General features: G+C 50.4%; 1 protein-coding gene across 1 annotated transcript in view; it reads left to right on the top strand.

The window, feature by feature from the left end:
- TLNRD1 (talin rod domain containing 1) overlaps positions 1–26,161 on the top strand; it is a 46,380-nt gene extending 20,219 nt beyond the window's left edge. The window contains exon 2 of the mRNA XM_078675800.1: positions 23,616–26,161. Coding sequence (XP_078531926.1) covers positions 24,595–25,656 — 1,062 coding nt within the window. The 5' untranslated portion in view covers positions 23,616–24,594 and the 3' untranslated portion in view covers positions 25,657–26,161. The remainder of the gene's footprint in view (positions 1–23,615) is intronic.
- The last annotated feature ends 244 nt before the right edge of the window (positions 26,162–26,405 follow it).

Genomic DNA, 26,405 nt, shown 5'->3' on the forward strand with positions numbered 1-26,405 from the left:
CCTCGTCTGATGTTGCGCAGATCCCGGAAGTGCTCTAACGTAAGTGCCCAGAAGTGCCACGCTTATGCCTGGCACAAGCTAGCGGTTTGGAATGACTCCTGGATAGGCCCATCCAGTGGAGTAACCATTCCCATGGCGAACCCTGCCCCTTTGTGCATTTGTAGGTTTTACCTACAGCGCAGCAAAAGCTTTACTTAGTTTAAAAAAAGCTTAAATAGGGGTTAAATCACCATACTTAGTGTTAACTTGGCATTGGTTGGCTCATTTCCTTGCTTCTCACTGGTCAGGGCCTCCTGCTATTTCCACTCTCTTTTCAGTTCCTCCGGCACCTGTGGAGCTTGGACCAAATAACATTTCCTGTTCTGCAGGCAGTGTCCTTCCACTAGTCACTGCTTGCTACTGGTATTTTTATTTTTAATCTAGCACTTGTTAAGAGTGCCTGTGTTTGCAGTCCCTCTCCACCCTCCCTACCCCACACACACCCTTGTTTGCCCTGTCAACACACCCCTCCTGCCTCGTTGTTGCCGTATCCCCACATTCATTACAGGTGTACTAAAGTACCCGATAAGCACAAGTAATTGTAAGAAGATCTGGTAATGGTGCCTTCTCTTATATTATCTATTCTCAAAGAGATTCATCTATTCATGGTGTTTTTGCAGAAGGCTTGTCTTGGGATTTTTGTCGAGGACCTTGCTGAAGAAAATGTGCATGACTTAAGGTTACTCCCTTATATCTCATGTTTTCAGATTTTATTATAGATTTGTTCCTACTGCTGGAGTCTTGCAGTTCTCTATTGCGTTTTGAGTAAGTTGATTAACATAAGGCTCCAGAATGTAGGTATCATAATCCAGTGGTAGTGTGCCTGCTATAAATTGATTTTTGCAATGTAGTCAAGTTTTTTTCAATCCAGAAAATGCAACTTGATCTTTCTTGAGTAGATCAGGTCTCTCCTTTGTAGGAAATTAATTTGTCCGCGGATTGGCCTGGTAGTTCAGGTAGCCTTGATATCTGAATGATGTGTCTAGGTTCTTGTTTTTCATCAAAAGGGGTGTTAGCTTTGGCACTGACATTTAGCCTCGACTCCCTTTTCCTTTCTCACTATCTAGACCTGTAACCACTTCACATTCAATGGGAAATGGGAGCTTTGTGCTGTTGTCAAAGAGGCTTTCTGCTCGTCCTTATTAGTATAGATCCTTAAATTCATGTTATCCAGGGGAGCTACTGAATGCAGATTTGTATCAAACCGTGTTATATGGTCATGGTTATTCTCATCCTTAATATTGTTAGTTTTTGGTACTTGGCTCACTCGCCAAGTGTTGACTGTTCTTTTTCAACCTTGAATCGGGATAAACAGTGGCAAATACCATACCTGATATTAAATATTTGGTCAATAGATTAAGGGTAGTCCAATCCAATGTCAAATTTGAATCATGTTCCTGGAAATTGATTGCTCCTGCCGTTATCACTTACCTATGCTTTCGCTAACCAGCAGCTGCCTGCATCAGCACCCCGCCTCCCCCCAACAACCAGCTGTCACTAAAGCTGAACGTTTAGATAGCTGCATCTGGAATTTGTACCTGCACTTAAACTCATTGAAGTCTATTGCAGGGCTTTGTTCATTCTGTTTATGCATTCCTAAGGTCTCAGCCGCCTGTCGAAGCAAACTTTCCTCTGGTGTGTTATTGGTTCTTTCATTGTTTTTTTTTCTTTTTCTTCACATCACCCTCTTTTTAGGTCTCGCACCTGGCGACGCAGCGCGAAAGCGCTGTCGCCAGCGAGATCTATTGTTACCGACTTGCCTGCCAAGTGGTACAGACCGGGGCACGCGCATGTCTGGCGATTGGGGTCTGTAGACGCGCCTGTGAACATGTGCACAGCTCCCTTCCATCATCGCAAGCTTCACTTTTGTTTTTGTAATGCGCACGCACGCTCCAAGCGCAGCAGGCTCTGACTTGTATTCAGCCGTCATGTCCCCTTCACATCCAACCCACAGACGTTGTAACAATTAGCTGCTCTTCCCTCTAAGCACCCCTCCTCAGCGGTATAGATCACCCTCGCCCTCTCCCCTCCCTCCTCTATTTAGGCGTGGAATCTCCCGGTGCTCCGCACCTGCAGCTGTCCCCATTAACGCCTACCGTGCCCTTCTTGTCCTCGCTCTGGCACCTCTTCCCTTACTCTCCTTCCACAACCAGGCAGCGGTAAGGTCCGATGTGCAAGCCCCACAGAGCGGCGTGCCTCCCGGTCCCTGGACAGCCTGCTCGTCCCCAGCCCTCTCGCATCGCCGCCCTACACCCGCCTCTAGCTCTCCATCAGCGACTTCTCCCTCCCACCGGAAGAGCAGCCTGGCTGCCCGAGACCCGTCTCCTGTCTGACGGCGGCTCGGGCCAATCGGGGCACTTAAAATAGATCATCCCTCACGAATGAGGGTCAGAGGCCTCGGCTAGTTTTAATCTGTGTGTATTCTAGACTGGCTCCTACAGAAATTCACACTGGCTAATTCAGTGCCGGAGGACATGAAATCAGCCCTTGTTTCCAGCCCCAGATGTCCTTTCTTTCCGCTGCGGGGTTGGGAGGTAAGAAACAGTAGACTTAGAAGCAGGCAACACCTCGGTGAACAATGCTAAAATATACACAGGAACTCACGTCACTGGGTAATGACACACTTTTCAAAGAGAGCTTCGCTTATGATATAAAGCTCCTTTTGTAATAAAATATATTTACATTTTGCGAAATGGTGTGTGAGTTGATTCTGTTTTAGTAAATGAAACGATTCTATATAACATCCTCCAGGTCTCCATAAATGTATAAAAAGCATAGAATGCGGATCGCAGATCGAATCACATGACTCAATGGGAATGTCAATTTTATCTATGAAATAAATAAAGAATAATCAGTGCGTTCAAGGTTTCTTGAAGTCTGATTATATTCAAATAGCATGCAGCTAGTCTTGCGTTCTATTTGTACATAAAAACATGCCTCCTTTCATCTTTCCCGATAATATATCGACGTTTTAATACTCTTATATATCTGCTCTTAGACCTTGTTAAAACTCTAGACAAGCAGCTCAGCAGCACCACTATTTCAGTGCGGCTGTGCTTCAGGCTGCGAGAGACTCCAAGCCAGGCGGCACAGAAGCCAATAGCAGAGTTAGGGCCCCGTGAACACCGAAGCAAGCATGGGAAACGGACCCCAGCTTGGTCGTGAAACCGAGCCACCATTGGGAAGCAGAGGGCACCATTGCTCACATATGCCTTGGTGCCACTGCACCTGCTGCACCCCTGACAGCCTGGTAGTTACAGGCTCTCCACACCACTGGAGTCAGGCTATCCAGGCTGATGAAGGCTGATAGCCAGAAACCGGTCCTTGGATGCTTGATTCCGGTCTGGGAAAGACATGGCTTGGTAGTTCGGACTGGACTGTTCCCATGAGGCACAGGGTCGGAGCTGATTTGCATATAGCCAGTGTTTAACCCAGGGTGGTGTGGAGTGCAAAAAACGATGGATTTAGGCCCAGATCCTTGTACTGGGGTGAATGTATGACATTGTTCTACATTCTGTCCATCAACTGTGTTTTTTGCAATTTTCACCCCGAGTGGGCTGGGTATGCTCAGACGTGAGTCCCAGGCTCTCCACACCACTGGAGTCAAGCTATCCAGGCTGATGAAGGCTGATAGCCAGAAACCGGTCCTTGGATGCTTGATTCCGGTCTGGGAAAGACATAGCTTGGTAGTTCGGACTGGACTGTTCCCATGAGGCACAGGGTCAGAGCTGATTTGCATATAGCCAGGGTTTAACCCAGGGTGGTGTGGAGTGCAAAAAAATGATGGATTTAGGCCCAGATCCTTGTACTGGGGTGAATGTATGACATTGTTCTACATTCTGTCCATCAACTGTGTTTTTTGCAATTTTCATCCCGAGTGGGCTGGGTATGCTCAGACGTGAGTCCCAGGCTCTCCACACCACTGGAGTCAAGCTATCTAGGCTGATGAAGGCTGATAGCCAGAAACCGGTCCTTGGATGCTTGATTCCGGTCTGGGAAAGACATGGCATGGTAGTTCGGACTGGACTGTTCCCATGAGGCACAGGGTCAGAGCTGATTTGCATATAGTCAGTGTTTAACCCAGGCTGGTGTGGAGTGCAAAAAAACGATGGATTTAGGCCCAGATCCTTGTACTGGGGTGAATGTATGACATTGTTCTACATTCTGTCCATCAACTGTGTTTTTTGCAATTTTCACCCCGAGTGGGCTGGGTATGCTCAGACGTGAGTACCAGGCTCTCCACACCACTGGAGTCAAGCTATCTAGGCTGATGAAGGCTGATAGCCAGAAACCGGTCCTTGGATGCTTGATTCCGGTCTGGGAAAGACATGGCTTGGTAGTTCGGACTGGACTGTTCCCATGAGGCACAGGGTCAGAGCTGATTTGCATATAGCCAGTGTTTAACCCAGGGTGGTGTGGAGTGCAAAAAAACGATGGATTTAGGCCCAGATCCTTGTTCTGGGGTGAATGTATGACATTGTTCTACATTCTGTCCATCAACTGTGTTTTTAGGTCTCGCCTGTCGATGCGCATGCGCATCGAGCAAGGCGAGAGTATTGCGAGTTATCCACTCTTTATCCACACTGCAAGGAATCGTGGCGATTCCTTGCAGTGCCCGTGACTTTTAAGGTCAATGCGCATGCGCATTAAGCTTATGCGCATGCGCATTGACCTTAAAAGTCACGGGCGCGTGCATGTCCGTCTTTGTTTACCCGCTCCGCCCCCTCCCGCCGTGTCGCCTTGCCTACTCTCTTCCACAGCCTCCCCCAGCTCCGCCCCCTCACTACTTGATTGCACGGCCGCTAGGCCGTGCCTCCCCTACTCTCCTCCCCCCTCCTCCCCTGCCTGCCTGCCGCTAGCTGAGTCCTAGCGTTGGCTGAACATCCCGTGATTTTGGACAAATCCCTTAATCTTGCTGTGACCTTGTGCAATGTTACTGGAGCTTCCGCCCCAAGTACCTTTTGCCGCCAGGCCGTGTCTCCTGTTTTTTTTTTTACTTTTCTTATTTTCCGTAGCTGTCCGGTCTTCCATTGCCTGCTCTCTTCTTAATGTTTTTCACCCCCACTCTCTTTGCCCCTCTCCCAACACCCCCCTTCTCTTTACTGCCCTCCGCCCCGCAGCTCTCACAGCCCTCTCCTATGTACCCCACTTTCTCTCTTTATAAATTTCATCTCGCTTAAGCGCCTCTAACACTCCTCCTTTCATCCCTCCCCCTTTTCTCTTAGTCCCCTTCCATGCTTTTTGTCAAGGGGTAAGAGGGAACGAAAGAGTCAATTTCAAATCGAAGACATTGTTAATTCGAGGAAAACAAGGATGTCAGAATCATCAAACGCATGCGTACTCCCGTAACAACAAAATGTGCGACAGGCCACGCCCATTCACTGGAAAGACCTCGTACCTCCAATACTAGTCTACGGCTCGCCAAGGCATCGAAATAGATAACAGACAACAACGCTGGCGTTGTCAGTTGACGATAGACAACCTCTGGGCCATTTTCGTAAACCCAAATAGTAGCTTTACTTTCATGAATAAATATGGTTACTCACCTAAATAATTATAAGCCACACGGCTTTCGGATGTATGCATTATAAAATGTTGAAACCTATCTTAACAGTGATTTCTCAAAGCAGTAGTATTTATTTATGGATATAAGAGAAGATAGGAGAGAAATTACACTTCTTGTTCGGTTTATAACGACATATTTAATTACTGTTATTTTATTTTAAGTTATTTTCCTTAAAAGTTTGAGGATTCACTTCTTCCCCGAGTTAGTCTCCTTTGCTCAACTCGAAGGCTGTCGTGTTAGTAGTGCCTTCTCTATGTTGGCAGCTCCAGAAGCTGTGTTGCGGTGACGCGAGTTTCCTGCGCCTGTCCATGTGTTCAACATTCTGTAGCAGGACTCTGTAGATACCGGTACCGTTACCATGGAACCCTTCATGCTGTATCCACCCCCCGACTTTAGCTCTCCTCCTCCCGGTTTTCTTCCTCCACCCCCTAGTTTCAGCTCCCTGCTTCCCGGCTTCTGTTCCCCACCACCACCTCCACCTCCACCTCCTCCCCCACCTCCTGAGCCCCTTTCGGTGCTGCGTCCTCCTACCTTTCTACCCCAAGCGTCCCTTTGGGGGTTAGGAGAGTGCGGTTTCTCCAATGCCTCAGGTGAAGACTGGTACAAAAGCCATCAGGCTTCATCGGCGAATCTGCACAATCAGCAACTCTGTAACCACCAAAACCACTGGCAGCAGCACAACAGGCGCGACAAGAACCAGCAGACACCGGGCCAGTCTCCAGGTTAGTACCACACTTGCACTGACAGCCCACCTCATTAGTTCTGTTAATGAAAGGGTCGTTCTGAGGAAATGTGGTTTATTATATGGTGTGGTTATGAGACATCCCTGTGTAATAAATTCACAACCCTGTTTTGGGTTCAGTAAAAAACATTTGTCAAACCTTAGTTCAACCTTGGCTAGTTGTAGCTTTCGAGCAGTCAACTTAAACACAGGTACAAACCCTTTCACACATTTATAACGAGTACAGAGGTCACGTTCCCGGTCACCCACTACAGAATCGGGATATAGGGCAGCCCTCGTCACCCATTGACCAATTTAGCTGTGAGTAACGGTATTAGACATCCACACACAAAGTAGTGTTTGCTTGTAGCCAGCGGATTTTTTTTAATGAAGGTTTGTCAGCTTTCACAGCAGTTACCTCCCTCTTGTTTTCCTCACCAGCTTGAAGGCAATCTGCTTTCCCACCCCCCTGGTGTTTATGGCTTTCCTCGCTCGCTAATGAATTTTTTTCCCCTCCCACACTTCCTTTGATGTCCGCCGCGTGGCCTCTGCCTGTCGCCTGGAAATACAAATGCCCCACCCTCTTTCTGTTTGCTCTCACTACCCCCTCACCCCTCCTTTCTTCCCCTCCCTCCTCGTTAGCTTGTCTCTGTTTGAGAAAGCATGAATGTAATAGACTCCCATACATGGCATTAGAAAACGTGAATGCATATACACAAATGCAGAAATCTGCACAGTTGTACAGACAAGGAACACCAACTGATTTCATTGCCTTCTTTTTAATCATGATTATCTCTCCACTAGGGAATTTAACAGTAGTGCCCAAGACTAATAGTCAACAGAACCTGTTGTCAGATTTCAGTTATTTACAATAGTTTAAGCTATTGCTATTATAAATTACAAACATTTTTATTTCAGTATTAATTATTTAAAAAATTAAAAGCCATTTGTATTTGTTAGATGAATACATCTAAGTCACGTACATACATGTTGCATTACAAATGCTATAGGTGTCACATTTGAATTTTTTTTTAAGTATTGGCATTGTAAATGACAAAGCTATTAATTTGGCTATTTTCAAGACCAACACATTAAAAAAAATTGTCATGGGGGCGTGGCCAAGATGGCGACGGAGTAAGACGCTCTCTGCGTTCCCTCCGGCGCCGAATTCTACAACGCACCGAATAGCACCCCCGGGACCGTGCTTGGACCGGTGGTTTTGTAGCCTAAGGGCACCGGAGCATAGCGGCTGAGTACTGGCGGCAGCGTTGGCCCCTCGGAGCGTCCCGCGAGGAGAAGCGCGCTCTTGGTGCGGATGCGGTGAAGGGCCTGTCCGACGCCGGACTGGCGTAGAAAGGAAGCCGACAGGAAGTGCAGGCTGAGCGGTTGCCGTGAGGTGGTGGAGGTCGGCCCGATACCTGGAGCGGCGCCTCCTTAGCCTCAGTGGCCGACGGGACCTCCGGAGGTCGGCATTGCTCCGCTGCCCCCTTCCCGTGTACCGCACTGGGGGCACGGCGGCTGAGCTGGGGGCTGTATGCAGATCGGCGGAGCGGGGGCCCTGCAGCGCGGACTGAGGTGAGCGCCTGGAGGCAGCCGGGGGGCTCGGGACCGCGATCTGGCCCGCGAAGGGCGACGGCTGAGCCGGACTGCTGGGCGGGAGCTGTGAAGAAGCGGCATTGGGCTCTGGCCGGGAGTGCAGACGGCCTGGTGCGGGTTGGGCGGCCCCCCCGGGGCGAGTCGCCTGCAGATTGCGGCCGAGTGCGGCCTACGCTTGCGGGGCACACTGGACGGCGGCGGCTTATAGTGGAGGAGGAGGCGTAACGCCTGGAGTCTTGGCTGTGATCTACGACCTGCGTGAGGCTCGGCTCGGAGGGCCTGTGCCCTGCAGTGACCTGGGCACCATTGAATCTGGGAGCGGTGGCCCGGACATGTGAAGCGCTCTCTGGTCTGTGGGGGCACGCACACCATTGAACTGTGACCTGGGGGGGGCTGTCGCAAGATCTACCGGGCGGGCCGAGCAGTGGAGAGGTCCGGATATAGCGGCCCTAACACCTCGAAGAAGGACGCCGGGAGGCCCTCGTGGCCGGCGATTGCCGCTGTGATTTGTGGTCGACGGCGACTTGGGATCAACTTGAGGGGACGCACGCGGCGGAACTTGTGATGGCGAACAACCAGAGGAGGGGGAAGCCTAACAAGGATGGCCTGGCCAGGGGCTCCAATCTTCCGCCATCGCCTGGGGCGGGCTCCTCCTCCATGTCCGGGGACGGTGAGGCGCCGGTCACAAAAGCATTTATGACTGAGCTCTTTGCCTCCATTAAAGATGACATCTCAGAGCTGCGGTCCCAACTCGCGTCGGACCTTCGGGAGGTGAGGAGAGACCTGGATGGGGTTGGCGAGAGGGTGGCCACCCTAGAGGACCATGATCTTACCCTGGCTAATGATGTCCATCAGCTGCAACAGGATGTGCTGCGCCTTAGGGAACAGAATCTGGATCTGCAGTCCCACGCGGAGGATCTAGAGAACCGCTCCAGGCGGAACAACATCCGTATTAAGTCGGTACCATGGGACGGGGAGTCCGGCGATTTGAGAGGCTATATCCTGGAGCTGTTCCGGCAGATCTTGGGCGACGAAGAACTTACGGATGTCAAGATGGACAGAGCCCATAGGGTTGGTCTTCCTAGGCGCGGGGGGGGCCCTCCGCCGGACATTCTAGTCTGCATCCACGATTTTCAGTTGAAAGAGCGCATCCTGAAGAAGGCCCGGGAGGCTACGTCTATCCAGTTTCGTGGACACCACCCACAGCTGTATCAGGATTTGGCAGCTTCTACTCTTCAGAAGCGGCGTGAATTCAGGCCTGTGACTGCCTTCCTGCGGGACCGCGGCGTTGCTTACTCCTGGGGTCACCCGTTCCGCATCATATTTCGTTGGAACAACAGGCTTGAACAGATCAGGTCTCTTCAAGCGGCCATGGATCTACTGGGGATCGACAGACCGGATGCTTCACCTGGCGACAGGAGTCCCTCCGCAAGGGGCCGGCGGCGGTCCCCCTCCTGGCACAGGGTGGGCGGGGAGGGGGGGAGGAGGGTGCCTGACAGGCCCACCAGCTTGCAAGAACGGGTCGACGCGGTGGCCTCGGTTGCCACCGCCACGCTATCTGCCTCTCAGCTTGGTTCCGGGGCGGCGTGATTTCTGAAGAGGGATCTGGCTGGCGCCGGAGGGGCGCACCCCTACAGGTATCGTGGGTTCCTATGTACTTTGGGAGAAGACGCCCAGATACGAGACTCGTGGGGGACATCGGCCGATGTCTTCTTGCCGTCCCATGGAGGACTCTTTTGGACTTCTGATGGTTTGTGGGGGGATTTCTGGGGGGGGGAGGGTCTTGGTGGGGTTGTTTGGGGTGTTGGGGTTGGGGGCGAGGGGGGGTGTTGGTGGTGACGCGGCTGTGCTGTGGATGGTGCTGTGTGGTGATGATTGGGAGACTGAGAGGTGCTGTTGGTGTGGGGGTTGCGTGGCGGATGGGCATGGGACTCGAGGTTGGGATTGTGGGGCGGAGGGTTGGCGGGGGCTTGATCTTGCCATGTGTTGTAAACAGGGCATCTACCGGCTGGGGTGGAGGGCCTGCCCCCGAGGTATAGAGGATTCTTGTTTTTTGTCTCCCGATGCCTGTTAGCATAGGGACCTGGAATGTTAAGGGACTGAACTCTCCGCAGAAAAGGCATAAGGTGTGGAAATACATAACGGACCACCACTTGGATATAGTGGGTCTGCAGGAAACTCACCTTACACGCACGGATGAGCTGCGGCTTAAGCATAAGGCATATCCCCTGATATACAGATCCTCCGCTTCCACAAAGCACAGGGGGGTGGCCCTCCTCTTCCATGCCTCGCTGCGTTTCCAGCCTGTGGCGGTGCGCACGGACAGGGAGGGTCGCTGGTTGATGGTGCGGGGGTTAGTTCAGGGGAGGCTCTGTACCTTTGTTGTGATGTATGCTCCTAATACTGGCCAGAATAAGTTTTTACAAAGTTTGCTGCAGAAAGTGGGTGATTTTGTTGAAGGGCAGTTGTTTATCATGGGGGACTGTAATTTGGTGTGGGACGGGGCGCTGGATTGCTCTGGCGCTCGCAGGGCGGATACTGGTGTGTTCTCAGAGGTGTCGCGGCGAAAAGTGGTGGACATGGGGTTGATTGATGGGTGGCGGTCTCTACATCCAACGTCCAGGGATTACACGTTTTTTTCTAATGTGCACCGCTCATATTCCCGACTGGACCATATATTTCTTAGCCAGGCTCTTAGAGGAGATGTCCTTGACTCCACCATACTGCCCCTCTCGGTCTCGGACCACAGCATGCTGGTACTTATTCTGCGCTGGTCTTCGACAGGCTCCGGGCAACGGAAATGGTATTTCCCGGCCTCGGTGCTTCGAGACGAGGCTTCTACCAAGGCGCTGCGGGTGGCCATTAGGGAGTTCTTTGCCCTCAACCCACCGTCGGATACCTCGGTAACCAACACGTGGGATGCCTTTAAGGCGTCCATCAGGGGCACTTGTTTGGGCCTTAACGCACAACTCAATAGGATGCGACGCAGGGAGAGGGAGGCCCTGGAGGCTGAACTGGCCTCTCTCGAGCAGGTACATAAACTCAACCCCTCGAGGGTGACCCTCCGGCCTCTCACGGCGGTACGGGGGAAACTGAGGGCCCATTACAATAACAGGGCGGAGTTTACCCTATTGCGGTTGGGCCGACAGTCCTACTCTTGTGGTAATAAGGTGGGGAGGCACTTGGCCCGACAGCTTCGTGACAGGCGGGAACGTGAGTACATTGGAGGGATTCGCGACTCTGCTGGACAGCTGCAGCATCGGGACGAGACGAAGGCGGCCCTCTTCGGTCGCTTTTACTCGGACCTATACAGGGGGGAACAACTAGGAACGGCTGCCCAGAAGGCATACCTGGGGCGTCTAACCCTTCCGCAGGTGTCTAAGGAATGGAATGAGCTCTTAGGGGCACCGATTACCAGGGAGGAGGTGCTAGCGGCTATTACGAACTTGAAGCTTCACAAGGCGCCTGGCCCGGACGGTTACACGGCTGTGTTTTATAAATCTTACGCCTCCGAGCTTTGTGATTTCTTGGTCGCCCTTTTTAATGATGTGGCCTCCTCTGGTTCCTCCACTGGCTCCCTGGCAGAGGCGATGATTACGGTATTGCCAAAGCCGGGGAAGGATCCGGCACACTGCGCCTCCTTTCGCCCGATAGCGCTTCTTAATCTGGACGCCAAACTATACTCGGCGATCCTGGCGCGTAGGCTCCAAGACCTTATGCCGGCGCTGATCCATCCGGATCAGTCTGGCTTCATCAAGGGGCGCCAGACGCATGATAACACACGTCGGGTGGTGCATCTTATAGAAAAAGCGGAACGGTTTCGTATACCGGCGGTTCTAGTGGGCCTGGACGCCGAGAAGGCCTTCGATCGGGTGGATTGGGGGTTCCTTTTCAATACCATGACTGCCTTTGGTTTTTCGGAGACCTTCATCACTATGGTGAGGGCCAACTACTGCTGCCCCCGGTCCCGGGTTGCGGTGAATGGTCATGTGTCGGCATTTTTTGCTCACACTCGCGGCACCAGGCAGGGTTGCCCTCTGTCCCCCCTGCTATTCGCGCTGAGCATTGAGCCGCTGGCGGTGGCGGTGCGGGAGCATGAGGGGATCCGAGGTTTACCATTCGCGGGGGAACAGCATAAGATTTCGCTCTTCGCGGACGATGTCTTACTCTCTGTTACTGATCCGGAGAGCTCGCTTCCTTGCGTCCGGGAGGCCCTGTTGGAGTTTGAGGGAGTGGCGGGCTTTAAGGTCAACTATAGCAAGTCGCACATCCTGAATCTTACCCTGTCGCAGGTCGAGAGGGACAGGGTGCTGCCGCTGACTCCGTTGGCCTGGGCCGCGGGTTCGATTGTCTACCTGGGGGTCCACCTGACTCCGACGGTGGGCGGGCTGTTCCAGGCTAATTTCCCATCCTTGCTGGCGAAATCCCAGGCGGAATTAGATAGGTGGAAGCCGAAGTTTCTGTCGTGACTGGGCAGAATCCATGCCGTGAAGATGGTCCTCCTCCCTAAATTCTTATATTTGTTCCAAGCCTTGCCTATCCCCGTGGGCAGCGATTTCTTTCGGCGCCTCAAGACTTCTTTATTGCGTTTTGTGTGGCAGGGGGGTCAGGCACGGGTCTCCTATGCGGTTCTCCGTCGGCCGAGATCGGAGGGTGGGGTTGGGCTCCCGGACCTGCAGTTGTATTACAAAGCAGCGCAACTAAGAGTTTTGGTTGAATGGTCGCAACAGACCTCCGAGAAACACTGGCTCCATATGGACCGATGCGTTGCCGGCAGGTCAATCTGGGACCTGGCCTGGAAACCGAAGAAGGACCGCCCCCTCAATGCATATATCAGCACTCCCACCAGCACGGTGTTGAAGGTGTGGGACTCACTGGCGGGAGATGACCGTTGGACCACGTTCCCTTCGCCGTTCACGCCCTTGCATTTCAACCCGGCTTTCCCGCCGGCGCTACATGAGGGGCCGTTTGCGGTGTGGAGGGAGGGGGGGTGTCGGGCGTTGACCCATTTGTTCCACGGCCCGGACACCCTCACTTTCGCTAACTGCATGAGGGATTATGGGGTTGCCCAGACTGAGCAATTCCGGCATGTGCAGCTGCTTCACTGGGCTACGTCGCCTGGAGTGGTGGAGGCGGCTACGAGACCACCGACGCCGTTCGAAGCCTTTATTTTGCGGACGTCTGCCATGAAGGGGGCCATTTCCTTCCTTTACCAACTGCTGCTTCAATCGGCGATAGCTCCTCGACCTCGTTATATGGGGCAATGGGAGGAAATGCTGGGGCGAGATGTCTCGGACGCGGAATGGTCGGCGCTGTGGCGCGACTTGTCGTCCTTTAACCATTCCTTGCACCTGAGGGAAGCCCATCTCAAAACGGTCATGCAGTGGTATATGTGCCCGACTAGGCTTCACCGCATTTTCCCGAGGACCTCGGATAAGTGCTGGAGGGGTTGCGGGCTTTTGGGGGACTTCCGCCATATCTGGTGGGACTGCCCGGTGATCCGTCCGTACTGGGAGGAAATCCTCTCCCACATGAAGGACATATTGCCTTATCCCATTGATGACTCTATGGCCTGTGTCCTGCTTGGGCTGCGGGACCCTGGCCTCATCTATCAAACCAGGGCGGATAAAAAGATTATGTGGCTGTGCCTCGGTGCAGCGAAGCTCACACTGGCTGCGGCCTGGAAGAAGAAGGAGGCCCCGGCGGTCTCCTTGTGGCACGCGCGGCTGTGGAGGTTGCTCAGTCTGGAGAGAGTGGCGGACATCTTCCTGGGCCAGTATAAGAATTTCCGGTATCAGTGGGGTCCTCTGGTTACGTTTCTGTCTAAGGGGTTGCCCTCGGCCGTCTGTCCGGCCTCTTTGAGGTCGATGCACCTCTTTCAAGTGTGATGTAGGTATGATTGAGTGTTGAGTGAATGGCGTCACCACCGGGGGGAGGGAGGGGGTGGGGTGGGGATGTTGGTTGTTTCTGTCTTTGGGCTGTGGAGGATCCACGAACTGCTTATCTGCACCGCTTGTATGGCTCCTGGAGGGCTAGGGCCCGGCGCAGTGCGGCACTGGGTGTCTCAGCTGGACTGACCTAATGACAAACTGATAGAACACTGTGTACAATGGTCCTAATTGCTATGTGGTCTCGCGCCTGGGCTGGATATGCATATGGAATGGCTTGAGTCACTGTTGCTTTGCGTACAAAGATTTTACCATGACTTTGAGTTATGTGCGGTTCCCCCGCAGCCCTCTGTTTATTTTCCTGTGCAACTTAAAATAAAATAAAACTTTTACAAAAAAAAAAAATTGTCATTTACGAAAACAATAGCTCAAACTTTTCTAATGCGAGACCTATTGCATTTCCAATGCTTGTTTGCAATTTGCACCCCTGACAGCAGCAGCACTACCCTCTCTGGTTTTTATAAGTGCCCCATTACAGCGCCCGTAATACTTGCATGCTAGTAATACCCCTCCCACCTCTTAAACAGGATTGAGTCAAACATCAACCAGCAGCGATGCCGTAGCTGGTTTCACTTTCTTTGTTCTCGATTTCTGTGCTCCCCCCTCCCAATCAGTCATGGGGCTCCAGCGGAGCCAGGGGACGGAGAAGGCGGGTAATGCTGCAGGCTGCCTCGGAGCATCGGACACTCGTCTGTGCCTGCTCCTCGCAGCTCACCCAGCTGTGGCCTTGTGTGTCTTGGCCATTTAAGTTTTCTTGTGCTGCCACGATAAGTTAGGAGTGAGGTGTCCCAAAAGAGCAGTGTGTGGGGTCGAAGCTGCAGGTACACTGGGACGCTATATGTGATGGAATGGCAGATGTGATGTAAGTTAGGAAGGAGGTGCATTGTAGGAGCAGAGTCTTGGGTCAGAGCTGCAGGTACACTGCACTGGAGGAGCTGTAGCAGCGTGTGATCTCAGAGCTGCAGGTAGGTGCAATGGAGGGGGTGGTGTAAGTTACGAGTGAGGTGCATTGAAAGAGCAACATGTGGGTTCAGAGCTGCAGGTACACTTGGGGAGCTGAATATAATAGAACGTCAGGGGCGTACGTTTTGGAAGGAGGTGTATTAGAAGAACAGTGTATGGTCTCGGAGCTGGAATCAAATGGGGGACTGCAGTCCAGGATTGATTGAGATCCACTGGGACAGCTGCGTGTGGGTCTTTGTGGGAATAGCAGGGGTGGCGCAAATTAGGGTTCAGTCACACTGGCAGAGCTGTGAATTGGCCTCACAAGTACAATAGCAAGGCTCAGGATTGAGGGGCACTGGCAGACCACACAGTGGGTCTTGAGCACTGGGATAGTACGGTGTTCTTGTTTCATTACTGGTATTGTAGGAGTGTTGCAAGTGTGAACTCGGGTGCTCGTTCCAGTACAACAATAATAGGGTAACATCGAGGCGCACTGGCAGGGCTCTACGTGTCTCTCTCCTGCAATGGTATTTAGCTACTGGCAGCATTGTAAATAACAATCCTTTTATCTATGTGTTGCTTTTAAAAACGGATAAAAGGCATTGCCATTTACAATGGCAATAGCTTAAAACTTTGCAAATGCAAGACCTATTGCATTGCAAATGCTTGTTATTGAAGGTCCCTATTTCCAACTAGGCATCTGTTTCCTAGAGTGAATCATTCGGCTGCAGCTCCTGCAGTGTTAGCTTGCTAATGTTGATACATACAAATGATAATTTCCAGAACCATTGCACACAAATTTGAATTTTACCTGAATTGTTTTCAAGTCAATTAATGTCATCAGTCTGTCAATTATTCCCCCATATCATAGTCTTTGAATGATCTAATCCATTATTAGACTAATCCGTTCCTAGAGTCTCTGAGCTCTAAAAGCAACGCAGAAGGAAGAATATACCTACTATTTCAGGGGTAGTAGTGAGAAAATGCAGTTGCACATCCTAAATGAAGTATGGCAGCATAAAAACAAAATTTCGATGTGATAATATCCAATAGTAATTCAAGTAACGAAGTGGTGCTGTGAGCAAACCAAAAAACATCCTGCTACCATAAATGTTCAGTATGTATTCTATCGGAATTGGGGGGCCTATTCATCTTTTTACATGGCTGTTCATATCACCGACTGTATTTGTGAAACTTATCAAATTTGTTTTGTGGACTCTTACTTCAAGAATATGACTATTGATTACTGACTACTTTAGCACCCTTTGTGTAGTGTGCCCCAATCCTTCTGTGTCATAGAAGGGAGGAGCTATTCAACTCTCTGGCAAATCAGTTACATTTTTATTTTTAAAAATCATTGTTGAAGTTTTCTTAATGCCCAGTGTCTCTTCAAATTCCAGTACAAAGCAACCTCGTGTAGAAGTCTGCTTAGAGGCTCTTGAGGAACCGTTTTAAAACCTTATGGGTCCCTGCCAGTAGAAGGCCTCCTCCACTTCCCCCTCTTCTCACACCCCGTGTAATTTCTCTTAGTTACACCTTTGTGCTCTCCTCTTTTCCACGCTCGTAACCATCTGGAAGAGCTTCATTACTGGCACAGACTTCAGTGTTGGCCTCAGTGTAGCTATTCAACAGTGGACTGTTTTCCCTGCTGCCTCTCGGTGTTGGATATTCTACCTCGCAAAACCACCACATAACCATCCTAGCTCACCTCTGTGGTCAAAGGCGACATCCCCATGTGTAGCTATCGCTCCCTAGTGCACTCCCGTGAACTGGCAGCGTCACCTCGCTTCTGCTTCATGCCCCTTCCAATGGTAAAGTTCCATTCCACTCCTCAAGGTTGTCCGACCGCTCTTCTAGCGGACCCACTAAGAATGCTGAGATGCTGTGGGCAAGAAAAAACTAGGCAGCTGTTCTATTAGGAAAGCAGGGTGAAGGGCAGAGGTTAATTTCCAAATATCATAATTTCTGCGTTGAACCAATCGAGAAAATGCACAAGTCTGGAAGCGTCAATTATTTGCAATAAAGGCAGTGTAGGTCTCTCAGGAGCTTAGGCAGCTCACTGCTCAGCCAGCTTGGTCCCAGTACCCATGTACTATGTCAAAAACAATATTGAAGATAACTCCTGTTTTTCCGCACAGGCCACTCGATTTGTTCTTTAAATATAATTATATCAGTTCTTCTTTGTGACTTATGAAAAATTCAATGAATATTCCATTGAGAGCAATTGTCATTTGCATAAACTATACCACAATGTCCCTTTAGGACAGAGGTCTTCAAACTTTTTTACTCTGAGCCCCACCTAAGCAAAATGTATTGAGGTCGGGCCCCCCTCCAAAACTTTTTTTTTGTGTAATTCTTTTTATTGAAATTAAGACCAAACAGCGGCCAACATGGTCACATATAAGGGCTACAAATGCGCACAGCAGATCATACAGAGGGTCCCATGTTACATCATTATGGCAATAAGACTGCAATAAATCATAACAATTAGTCGTCAACCTCAAGTACCGGTCGCCGAGGCTGGGGGGTTCGCAGATGTCGCCTCTGTATTCGTTCCATTTGTCCCATATCTCCCCCCATTTGTAGGGGCACCCTCGGGCTACATACAGTCTACTCTCGCAACATGCACCAGTCAATGTCTTGTTTCCATTCAGAGAGACGTGGAGGCGTGACTGCCCCCCGAGTCTTGCAATATTACGCTTAGCCACCATTTGGCCGAGCGTTACCCAGAGCCTGCCTCTAGCTGGTAAGTCCGTTGGCTCCCATATGTTCAGGGTGCATCGCTTCACCTCCTGGCGCAACTCCATCCCCCAAACAACTTGCATGCAGCGCACCACCTTCACCCAATAGGCCTGCAATAGTGGGCAATCCCATAGCATGTGAAAGAGCCAGCCATTCCGCACCCCCCCCCTACACTCGTCACCCTCACACCTGCCCATCCTTTTCAGCCTTGTTTGATATGTACACTCTATGTAGGATTTTAAATTGGATGAGCCGCAGCCTAGATGAGATAGCCACCTCCTATGGGGAGGCTAGCGCAAACCTTCACTCCTCCTCGTCGATTTCTAGACCATCAGCCTCCCACCTTCCCTTAAGGTCATGGAGCAGATCGGGAAGATTATTTATCAATTTCTTGTAGGTAAGTGAGATTGCGTGTTCCTGAATGTGTCCATCCAACAGTCTGTGTTCAAAGGGGGGATGCTTGTGGGGGCACAGTGCCCTGTGGGATGTTTTTCTGCAGTGAGTGACGGACTTGGAGGTACCGAAAGTACTCTGTGTCTGCTAGCTCATATGTAGTCTGTAGGGATAGAAAGGATTTGACCCCGTTAGAGTCCCAGAGATCCCCTACCCGGGAGATACCGATAAGGTCCCAGTTCCAGAACCCCTTCGTAGGGCCCAAGAGGCCAAGTCGTTCCGAGACCCAGAGTGGGGTAGCCAGGGTGAGCCTATTGTGCCAGCCCATATTACGTTGGACAATGTGCCACAATTGCACTGTGTGGAGAGTCGGCCCCGTAAGCGCGTGTCTACCTGGCCGTGAGTACAGCGCTGCTTCATAATTCCCCCCCCCCGGGAGGAGCCACCTGTCCATGCCATACCCGGGGTCGGCACCGTCGCAATAGGTACCCTGGTTAATGGCCGATAGATGTGCGGCCCAGTAGTACCTACGTATGTCGGGCAGGGCGATCCTTCCATCGTACCACCCCAACGTCCGCTTCTGCAGAGCTATTCTGGGTGCACCGGACCACAGGAGGTCTCTCTGCGCCGCCTCAACAGCTGTGAAATATGAAGAGGGAATCCGATCAGGGTAATTCTGCAGGGCATAAAGAAATCGGGGTAGCGCCATCATTTAAAAAAATGCCGCCCGGCCCAACAGGGAAACCGGGAGCTTCTGCCAGGTTGCAGAGTCGCGCTTAAGCCTCGTAAGGGGGCGGGAGCAGATTTCTATCATACATGGCGGTCTTGTCTTTCGATACAAAAATGCCCAAATATGTGAAGCCTTTGTGACCACCTTTATGGGACCGTCACGTGGAAGTACGGGGGTGGCACAGTGGAGGACATATAATAGGGATTTACTCCAGTTGATGCTGTATCCGGAGTTCTTGCCAAAGTTTGTAAAAATATCCAGAGCCACGATCAGCGATCTCCGGGGCCACGAGAGGTAGAGGAGGATGTAGTTGGCGTACAGGGAGATCCTGTCCTCCCAGCAGTCAGCCCATCGCAGTCCTCTAAGGGAGACGTCCTGTCTGATCCAGGTGGCCAGCAGCTCAAGGGAAAGGGCAAACAGAAGGGGCGAGAGCAGGCACCCCTGGCGAGTCCCCCTCTCCAGGGTGAAGGCCTCTGAGACCTTATTGTTCACGACCACCTGGGCAAGCATCTTGGAATAGAGGAGCCGTACCCAAGAGATAAAGCTGGGGCCAAAACCCAGTTTGCGAAGGACCGCCATCATGTAGGGCCATTCAAGGGTGTCGAAGGCCATTGTAGCATCGAGCGATACCACCACTGCATCATCACTTATCGTATGGCATCTCCCCAACACCCCATTCAGCCGACGGAGATTAAGTGCTGTATTACGGTGGGGCATGAATCCGGATTGGTCCGGATGAACCAGGGTGCTGAGGACCGGCTGGAGCCTATTAGCCAGGACTTTCGCTAGTATTTTTGGTTCCGCATTCAGCAGGGAGATAGGCCTATATGAGGCGCACAGCTCCCTAGGTTTCCCTTCTTTAGGAATCGCTACTATGGTTGCTAGCCTTTGGTCGCGGGGTAATATCCCCATGGACTTGCTTTCTTCAAACATGCGCTTGAGATAGGAGCTAATGCCATCCGGTTTGAGCTTGTAGAGCTCGATCAGGAGGCCGTTAGGCCCGAGCGCCTTACCAGGACGAAGATCTCCGATGGCACGCTCCACCTCCGCCGCGGTGAGTGGCGCCTCCAGGAGATCGCGATCCACGTCCGAGAGGGCCGGCATCCTAAGTTCCGCTAGTAGTGCGACCGAGTCTTCTTCCGGCCGGAAAATGACGAGCAAATTCTGTGACTATGTCGTGTGGTTCTGTGACAACCGAGCCATCCATTGTCTGGATTTCAGCCACTACCCTGCTCGCCTGTTGTTTTTTGTCGAGCCATGCCAGGAGCTTACCCGCCTTGTCTCCCTGGTCGTAGATACTACCCTCCCTAGTGGCAGCCATCTTCTTCGCTGCCTCCATCACCATCGCCTGGTACTCCGCGGTCTTTAGGGACAGCCGATGACGCACCCCGGGCGTATCTTCAGTACGCGCTACCACCTCCAGCGCCCCCAAGTCTGCCTCGATCGCTACAAGTTGCGCCTCCCTCTCCTTCCGCCGACCCTCAATCGCCGACCGGGCCTCCCCTCTGAGGACCGTTTTAAAGGCCTCCCATAGTGTAATTGCCGACCCTACTGAACCGTCGTTGCTATCAAAATAATTAGTTATTGAAAGGGTCAGTGCCTTACGTAGGTCTTCACTGCGGATGTACCAAGCATTAATAGGTGCTACGCACCCCTCTCGCCTATTGCCCACAGTTAGGTAGGCCATAACCGGCGAGTGGTCAGAAATACCTCTTGCCAGATGCGTTGCTGTGCGCACTATCGTGTCTTGGTGTAGAGGAGTAAGGATGTGGTCCAGGCGGGAGAAAGAGTGGTGCGGCCCCGAAAAGAAAGTGTATTGTGTGTCAGTGGGGTGCGCCAGACGCCATATGTCCGTGAGGCCAAACGTCTCTAGGAAATCCCCCAACCATCTCTGTCCCCGAGGTATATCCCTGGGTGAGTGTCTGTCCAGCGTACCACCTGTTAGTGGGTCAGGGCGTAGATGTAGAAGCGCCCTGGCCAGGATACTGGACGGATATTCACGGGGACCGCATCGGTCCCGGCGGAGCTCGGTTCCTAGTCGGCCATCTTCGCTGGTGCCTGGCCCCCCCCCCCAAAACTTGATGGCAAGGATTGGGGGAGCGGGAGGGACATGGCTGCGTGCAGGGAGCGGGGCTTTTGGGATGATTTCAGGAATACTTTTTCTATTACTTATGAATCGCACCAAATGTGAGACTTATAATACAGCAAATGCATCGAACAAAAACAGATCACCCCAATTATGGGGAGCAGTTTGTTTGGGTTTTGTGAGCCCCTCACACTCTTTGACCTCAATGCAACTATACCTGCTGCACTAATGATAACTGCAGGCCTGAGTTGCAGGCTACCTCCTCTGCCTCTTACCCGGGCGCCTGTATGCTGCGCAAGGCCCAGCTCCGCCCCTACTTCGGCAGCCTCCACCCCTTCGGATGGCCGCAGCCCTCGGGCCTGCAGTGTAAGTGGCACTGGGCTTTGGGTTGTGTTTCTGCTGAGGGTGGCGGGCGGGCGGGTGGATGGATGTTTGGGTAGCGTGGCTTTCTGAGAGAGAGTGTGGGCTTACAGAAGATTAGGTCTGCTAATGCCACCTGTGAGATGTGGGCAGGCATTAACACCCCTCTGCCCCGAGACACTTCTGGGGACTTGAGATTGGCTCCCTCCGGTGCAGGGATGGAACACGGTTCAGTGTGCATTGGCGACCAACACTACGCCCCCTACCGGGTGACTGATATGGACTTGGATATATCTATTTTGGACACTGAATCAAAGAGTGGGGCAAGCTCCCACCCAAGAGTAACACAAAAGGACTGGGAATACTTCCTTTGGGAGCAGAAGTCATGTTCCGGGATGTTGCCCCTTCCACCCCATGCTGGCCGATATGGCCTACTACCTACAATGCCTTTGGGACATTGGAACCATAAGCTGTAGTATTGCCCCCCTGCTGCTCCCAGGTGACAAGATATGGGCTCAGGCTACTCCCTAGGTAAGATGAGGTCATGCACTGCACTCTTGTCGCGCCTCCAACCCGAGGCTAAGGATTTGAACTGGGGTGACTCCATCTGGGAAGCTGAAAGTATGAGCTGGGGTATTGTACTGTATTTGGGCGAGGGTGTGGGCTGGCTCTATCTACCACAGTGTGCTCTGGTCACTTGACCCATGCTCGTTTAAAAATAGCGCCCTTTAACCACTATGTGTGCCCCACGCTCACTTTGAATGAAGGGCCTTGGAAACTGTTCAGAAATGCTTCTGCACATCTAACTTCGCCAAAGGGGTTTGTTTACATTTTAGTTTAAACAATATTTTAGTGTTGGTAGTGATTTGATCCTGTGTTAATGGACTGACAAAATGAGCAATGATATGATATTGGACATAACGACAAAATGAGCACGCCATAGGCTCTACTGCCTTGGTACAGGACACAAATGTCCAATAAAACAGATGGATTCATTCTTATTACTAGGACTATCTAGCCAGCCCTAGTACTACACTGCTTGGTCTCCAGCTTTGACTTGGCTGGTGCATCCGGATTTCTATGCGGTGCATGTTGAATGTATTTTTTGGCTTAACCCTTTCTGCTGCCCGTGCATCCCCTTCCCTTGCTCTCGTTCTGCTTCGAGCATTGTGTCTGCCAGGCCTCCTTGGAGTCAGTGACTGTTTACTTCTTAATTGTGTCCCAGTACCTCTGCTCAAGCTAGCCCACTGCACTGCCTTAGTGTGCGGGTTTCACAGTGTTGCCAATCAGGGGCAGTGAGTGTACTTCGACATTCTTACTTAAAAGCTGTGGGCTTTTTTCGGTTAGTGATTGTTCCTGCATGGAGGAGGAGATATGCAAAGTTTTCTACATCTTTTCTTTCTCTTCCTCCTTGCTGGCAGGGGTCGATGGCTATTAACATGGAGATTTCACCCTGAACAGAACCGAGGGGATGCAGCTTTTGAAAAGAGGCACTGCAAGGAGAATCTCGGTTCTGGGAGAGAGGGGCACCTCTGCTGTAATGCTGTTTTGTGTGCCTTTGCCAGTCAGGGTTGTGAGTTTGGAGGAAGGGGACCCTGGCCAACAACCTGAATGAATAATGCAGCCATGCATCCTATTTAGTTAGAATGTCTGCAGACCTGCATCTCGCATAGTGTGATTGCGCAGCTTTATTACCAGTGCTTATATGAGATGTAAGGAATAGGCAGAGTGGGGCCCAGGGGGTAATGGAAAAAGAAAAAAAAACTAAGCCAAGATAAACAGTTTCCAATGGTATGCAAATAGTCTTTAAAGACCTGTGAAAAACATGTGCTGGAGTCTTAATAAGACTCCAGACACTGCCCAGCCGAGCCCCCAGTAGCACACCCACTGACCTCTGGGCCCAAGGCACTCTGAGGGCTTCGGAGTAAATTAAGACAGCCTGGAAATGCAGCAAATAAACATCGTGCACTTCCAGGCGTCTTCATTTACATGTACTTCCAGAGGCCTTTGTGACCCCCTGGGAACCCATCCACGCCCCCCCAGGGGTGTGCGCCCCACAGTTTGAAGACCTGTGCTTTAGGAGGAAAGGGTCTGATCTTGTTTGCAAGTACACTTTTTCATGAAAGCCAACTATTGGGGAAATAATTTTTTCTCAAAGGTGTAGGAATGTTCAGTTTTTTCTATTTTTTGGAGTGTACTCTTTGTTAGATTAATTAGTATGCTCATGTAGTGTCAAGTGAGAGAATTGAGTTAATGCCCTGTAAGCTACCATCTTTTGTGTGATTTGCAGTCCCTATATACATATAGGCCGGTCACAAACTATTAACCCAGTGGGGAAAGGCCCTGTGTCACAACCAATTAAAATTCTGTTAAGACATTCCAGCGCTTTGATTAATTTTAATTTATTTGAAATCAGGAGAATTATAATCATGTACCTTTTGTATGATTGTATCAATTCTAACATGATGTTGCTTTGTTCTTTCCTCTAGGTTTCAGAATCCGCATTATTGATGGGTGGACAGCCATGTGTAGAAGCAACAACCAAGAGTGATTAACTGTTTTACAAAGCATTGTGTAGAGGCAACAAAATTTACCACACATGATCACTCTGTTACAAAGCAGTATATGGAGAATAGTCATTCCTCGACTGTTCATTTATCTATTTACTGTTAGAAGATGAGTTTTCTTGTTCAGACAACATCTCACAAGAGTGTGGACTATGTTTCTAGCATGTCTAATTGGCAAATCGAAAATCATGAGAATGTGACCATCACGAGTGAGTAACCAGCCCAAAGACCTGATGAAAAAACAAAGCATCTTAAATAGAATGGAATACGTAATGCTAAAGCCACTGAGAGCAGCAGTATATGTATGATTTATGGAACGATGACAATGTGTTGCTCCGGTGTGCTTTTTTTAGAGATGACTAGAAAGAGGTGGAGTCCTCCACCCTACACTTCCTCGGATCATAAATGAACAACTTGTTTCTCACTCCGAGGAGCCCACCTTTGTGGATCCAATGCTCCGAATGGCCTGTGACCTCTTCAGCTGCTGACGGCTAAACCCAGTTCGTGATTTATGGTGAAGCAAGAGTTGCCCAGGTCGAAGACTGAGAACAAAATGAGAAAACCTGCAACAGTTTTACATTTTCTGTGTAAACAGTCACACACTACCCCTTTCTAAAATCGCTGACCAGCGCCTAAGGGAGCCCAGCTTCTGCCCAAGATAAAGGGATGACTGCCAACTCCTGCAAGACTTCTGTCAGATGTTGCACCATATCTGTTATCGTTGTATGCCGAACCTTTGCCCACACAAAGCGGCACCCACCACTATGCATGACTCTAGTCCAAAGGTTTTGAGCTATTGAGATCAGTGATATAATGAGGGAAATTCTGTGAGATCTGCTCAGTTTTTTTGGAACAGCGTGGAGGTGGTCGGCTGGAGGCATGCACAGCCCCCAAAGGCACTATGGCTAGTGGGGGCTCTGACAAGACCCCAAGCGAAATATCTAGTCATACAAGTAGCAACTCCCAGCAGAGAAGAAAACTAGCTCTTATTTGCGATCAGTGTAAGATGAAGATGCAGCTTGTGGCAGACCTCCTACTACTCTCCAGTGAGACTAGACCAGTTAACACAGAGAGCTTATCTGTCTTTGGAGAAACATTTGAGAAATGCAGGGACACTATCATTGCAAGGACAAAGGGTCTTTCCATACTCACTCATGATGTGCAGAGCCAGCTCAATATGGGGCGCTTTGTAGAAGTGGGGGACATTTTAGGAGAAATGGGGGACCTGGTTGTCTCTCTGACTGAATGTTCAGCTCATGCAGCATACCTGGCTGCGGTGGAACCTCCAGGGGCTCAAGCTGCTCTTTCAGGCCTGGTGGACCGCTATAAGGTAACTAGGTGTAGACACGAGGTGGAACAAAGTTGTGCAATCTTAAAAACCGCACCCTTGCCTGATCTGACCCCACAACTACTTCTGGAAGTCTCTCAAAACATTTCCAAGAACTTGAAGCTTCTGACGGATGCATGTGTTCTTGCCAGCGAGAAATCTAAGGACAAGTTTGCTAAAGAGCAGTTTAAACTCAGTGTGAAATGTATGAGCACCTGTGCTACTGCCCTTCTGGCGTGTGTGAAAGAGGTTAAGACGTCTCCAAGTGAATTGACAAGAAACAGATGTATTTTATTTAGTGGCCCTTTGGTTCAAGCTGTTCACGCTTTGGTAGGCTTTGCCACTGAGCCCCAATTTTTAGGCAAAGCTGCTATTATTAATCCAGAGGGCAAAGCAGTCCAAACTGCAATTTTAGGAGGTGCCATGAGTGTAGTTTCTGCCTGTGTGTTTCTGACTCAATGCCTCAGGGATATAGCCCAACACCCAGAAAGTAGCAGCAAAATCATTGATTATAAGGACCGGTTGAGAAGCTCTGCGTGTGCTGTGTCTGATGGTTGCAATTTACTCTCTCAGGCACTAAGAGAACGATCGTCGCCCAGAACTTTACCACCAGTAAACTCAAATTCTGTGAATTAACCCTAACTTAGAGGAAAATAACATTTTTGATACTCCAAAGAATTCAAGTGGATTGTCTTTGTGCCCTTCATATAAAGTGAACATCACAGACCGTTGGCTGTTACAACTGTTATGTAAGTGGAGCTTGAATCGTGCTGGGTACAGTCAAGCCTCCCCCCACCCCGTTGACTTGTTACTACTCATTTTTAAATTGTGCAGGAAAAGGTTACCTCATTTGTTGAATGATTCAAATGCCTTTTAGCTGCTGGATGCGGCTTCTTTGTACATGTTTTTTTAAAACCTCTGTTAGAAGTAAATTGATTTGTGTGGGAGGATTCTGTGGGAATAGAGAAGGGTGTGATTCTGTTTCCATGTGGTTGACTGCGAAGGACAGGATGGGGAATCAGAGATACTGTGAGTGTTTCTAAACTGTACACTATAACAAAAGAAACTTATCTTTAACATGTCCGTTTTATGTTGCATGTACTGGAGTATTTATTTCATTTATTAAAATGTTTCTCAGAAATCCTTTGCTATTTCTGGTTTTTCCCCAGTTAGTTACAGCTTTTTTTTTTTTATAAAAGTGGTATATCTTCAGCTTAGAACATTAAAGTTATTGTTTAGCATTTATCAATACGGCATTGCTTTTCTCCTAAGGAATATTTTTTCTTAAGAAGCATTTATAAACCTGGGTGTGATTAATTGGTATGGAGAACTGGGAACGCACATTACACACACACTTACTAAAAGTCTAGAGCCATTCTAACAAT

The sequence above is a fragment of the Lissotriton helveticus genome, chromosome 2_1 (assembly GCF_964261635.1).
Source record: "Lissotriton helveticus chromosome 2_1, aLisHel1.1, whole genome shotgun sequence".
In the NCBI taxonomy this organism is placed as follows: domain Eukaryota; kingdom Metazoa; phylum Chordata; class Amphibia; order Caudata; family Salamandridae; genus Lissotriton; species Lissotriton helveticus.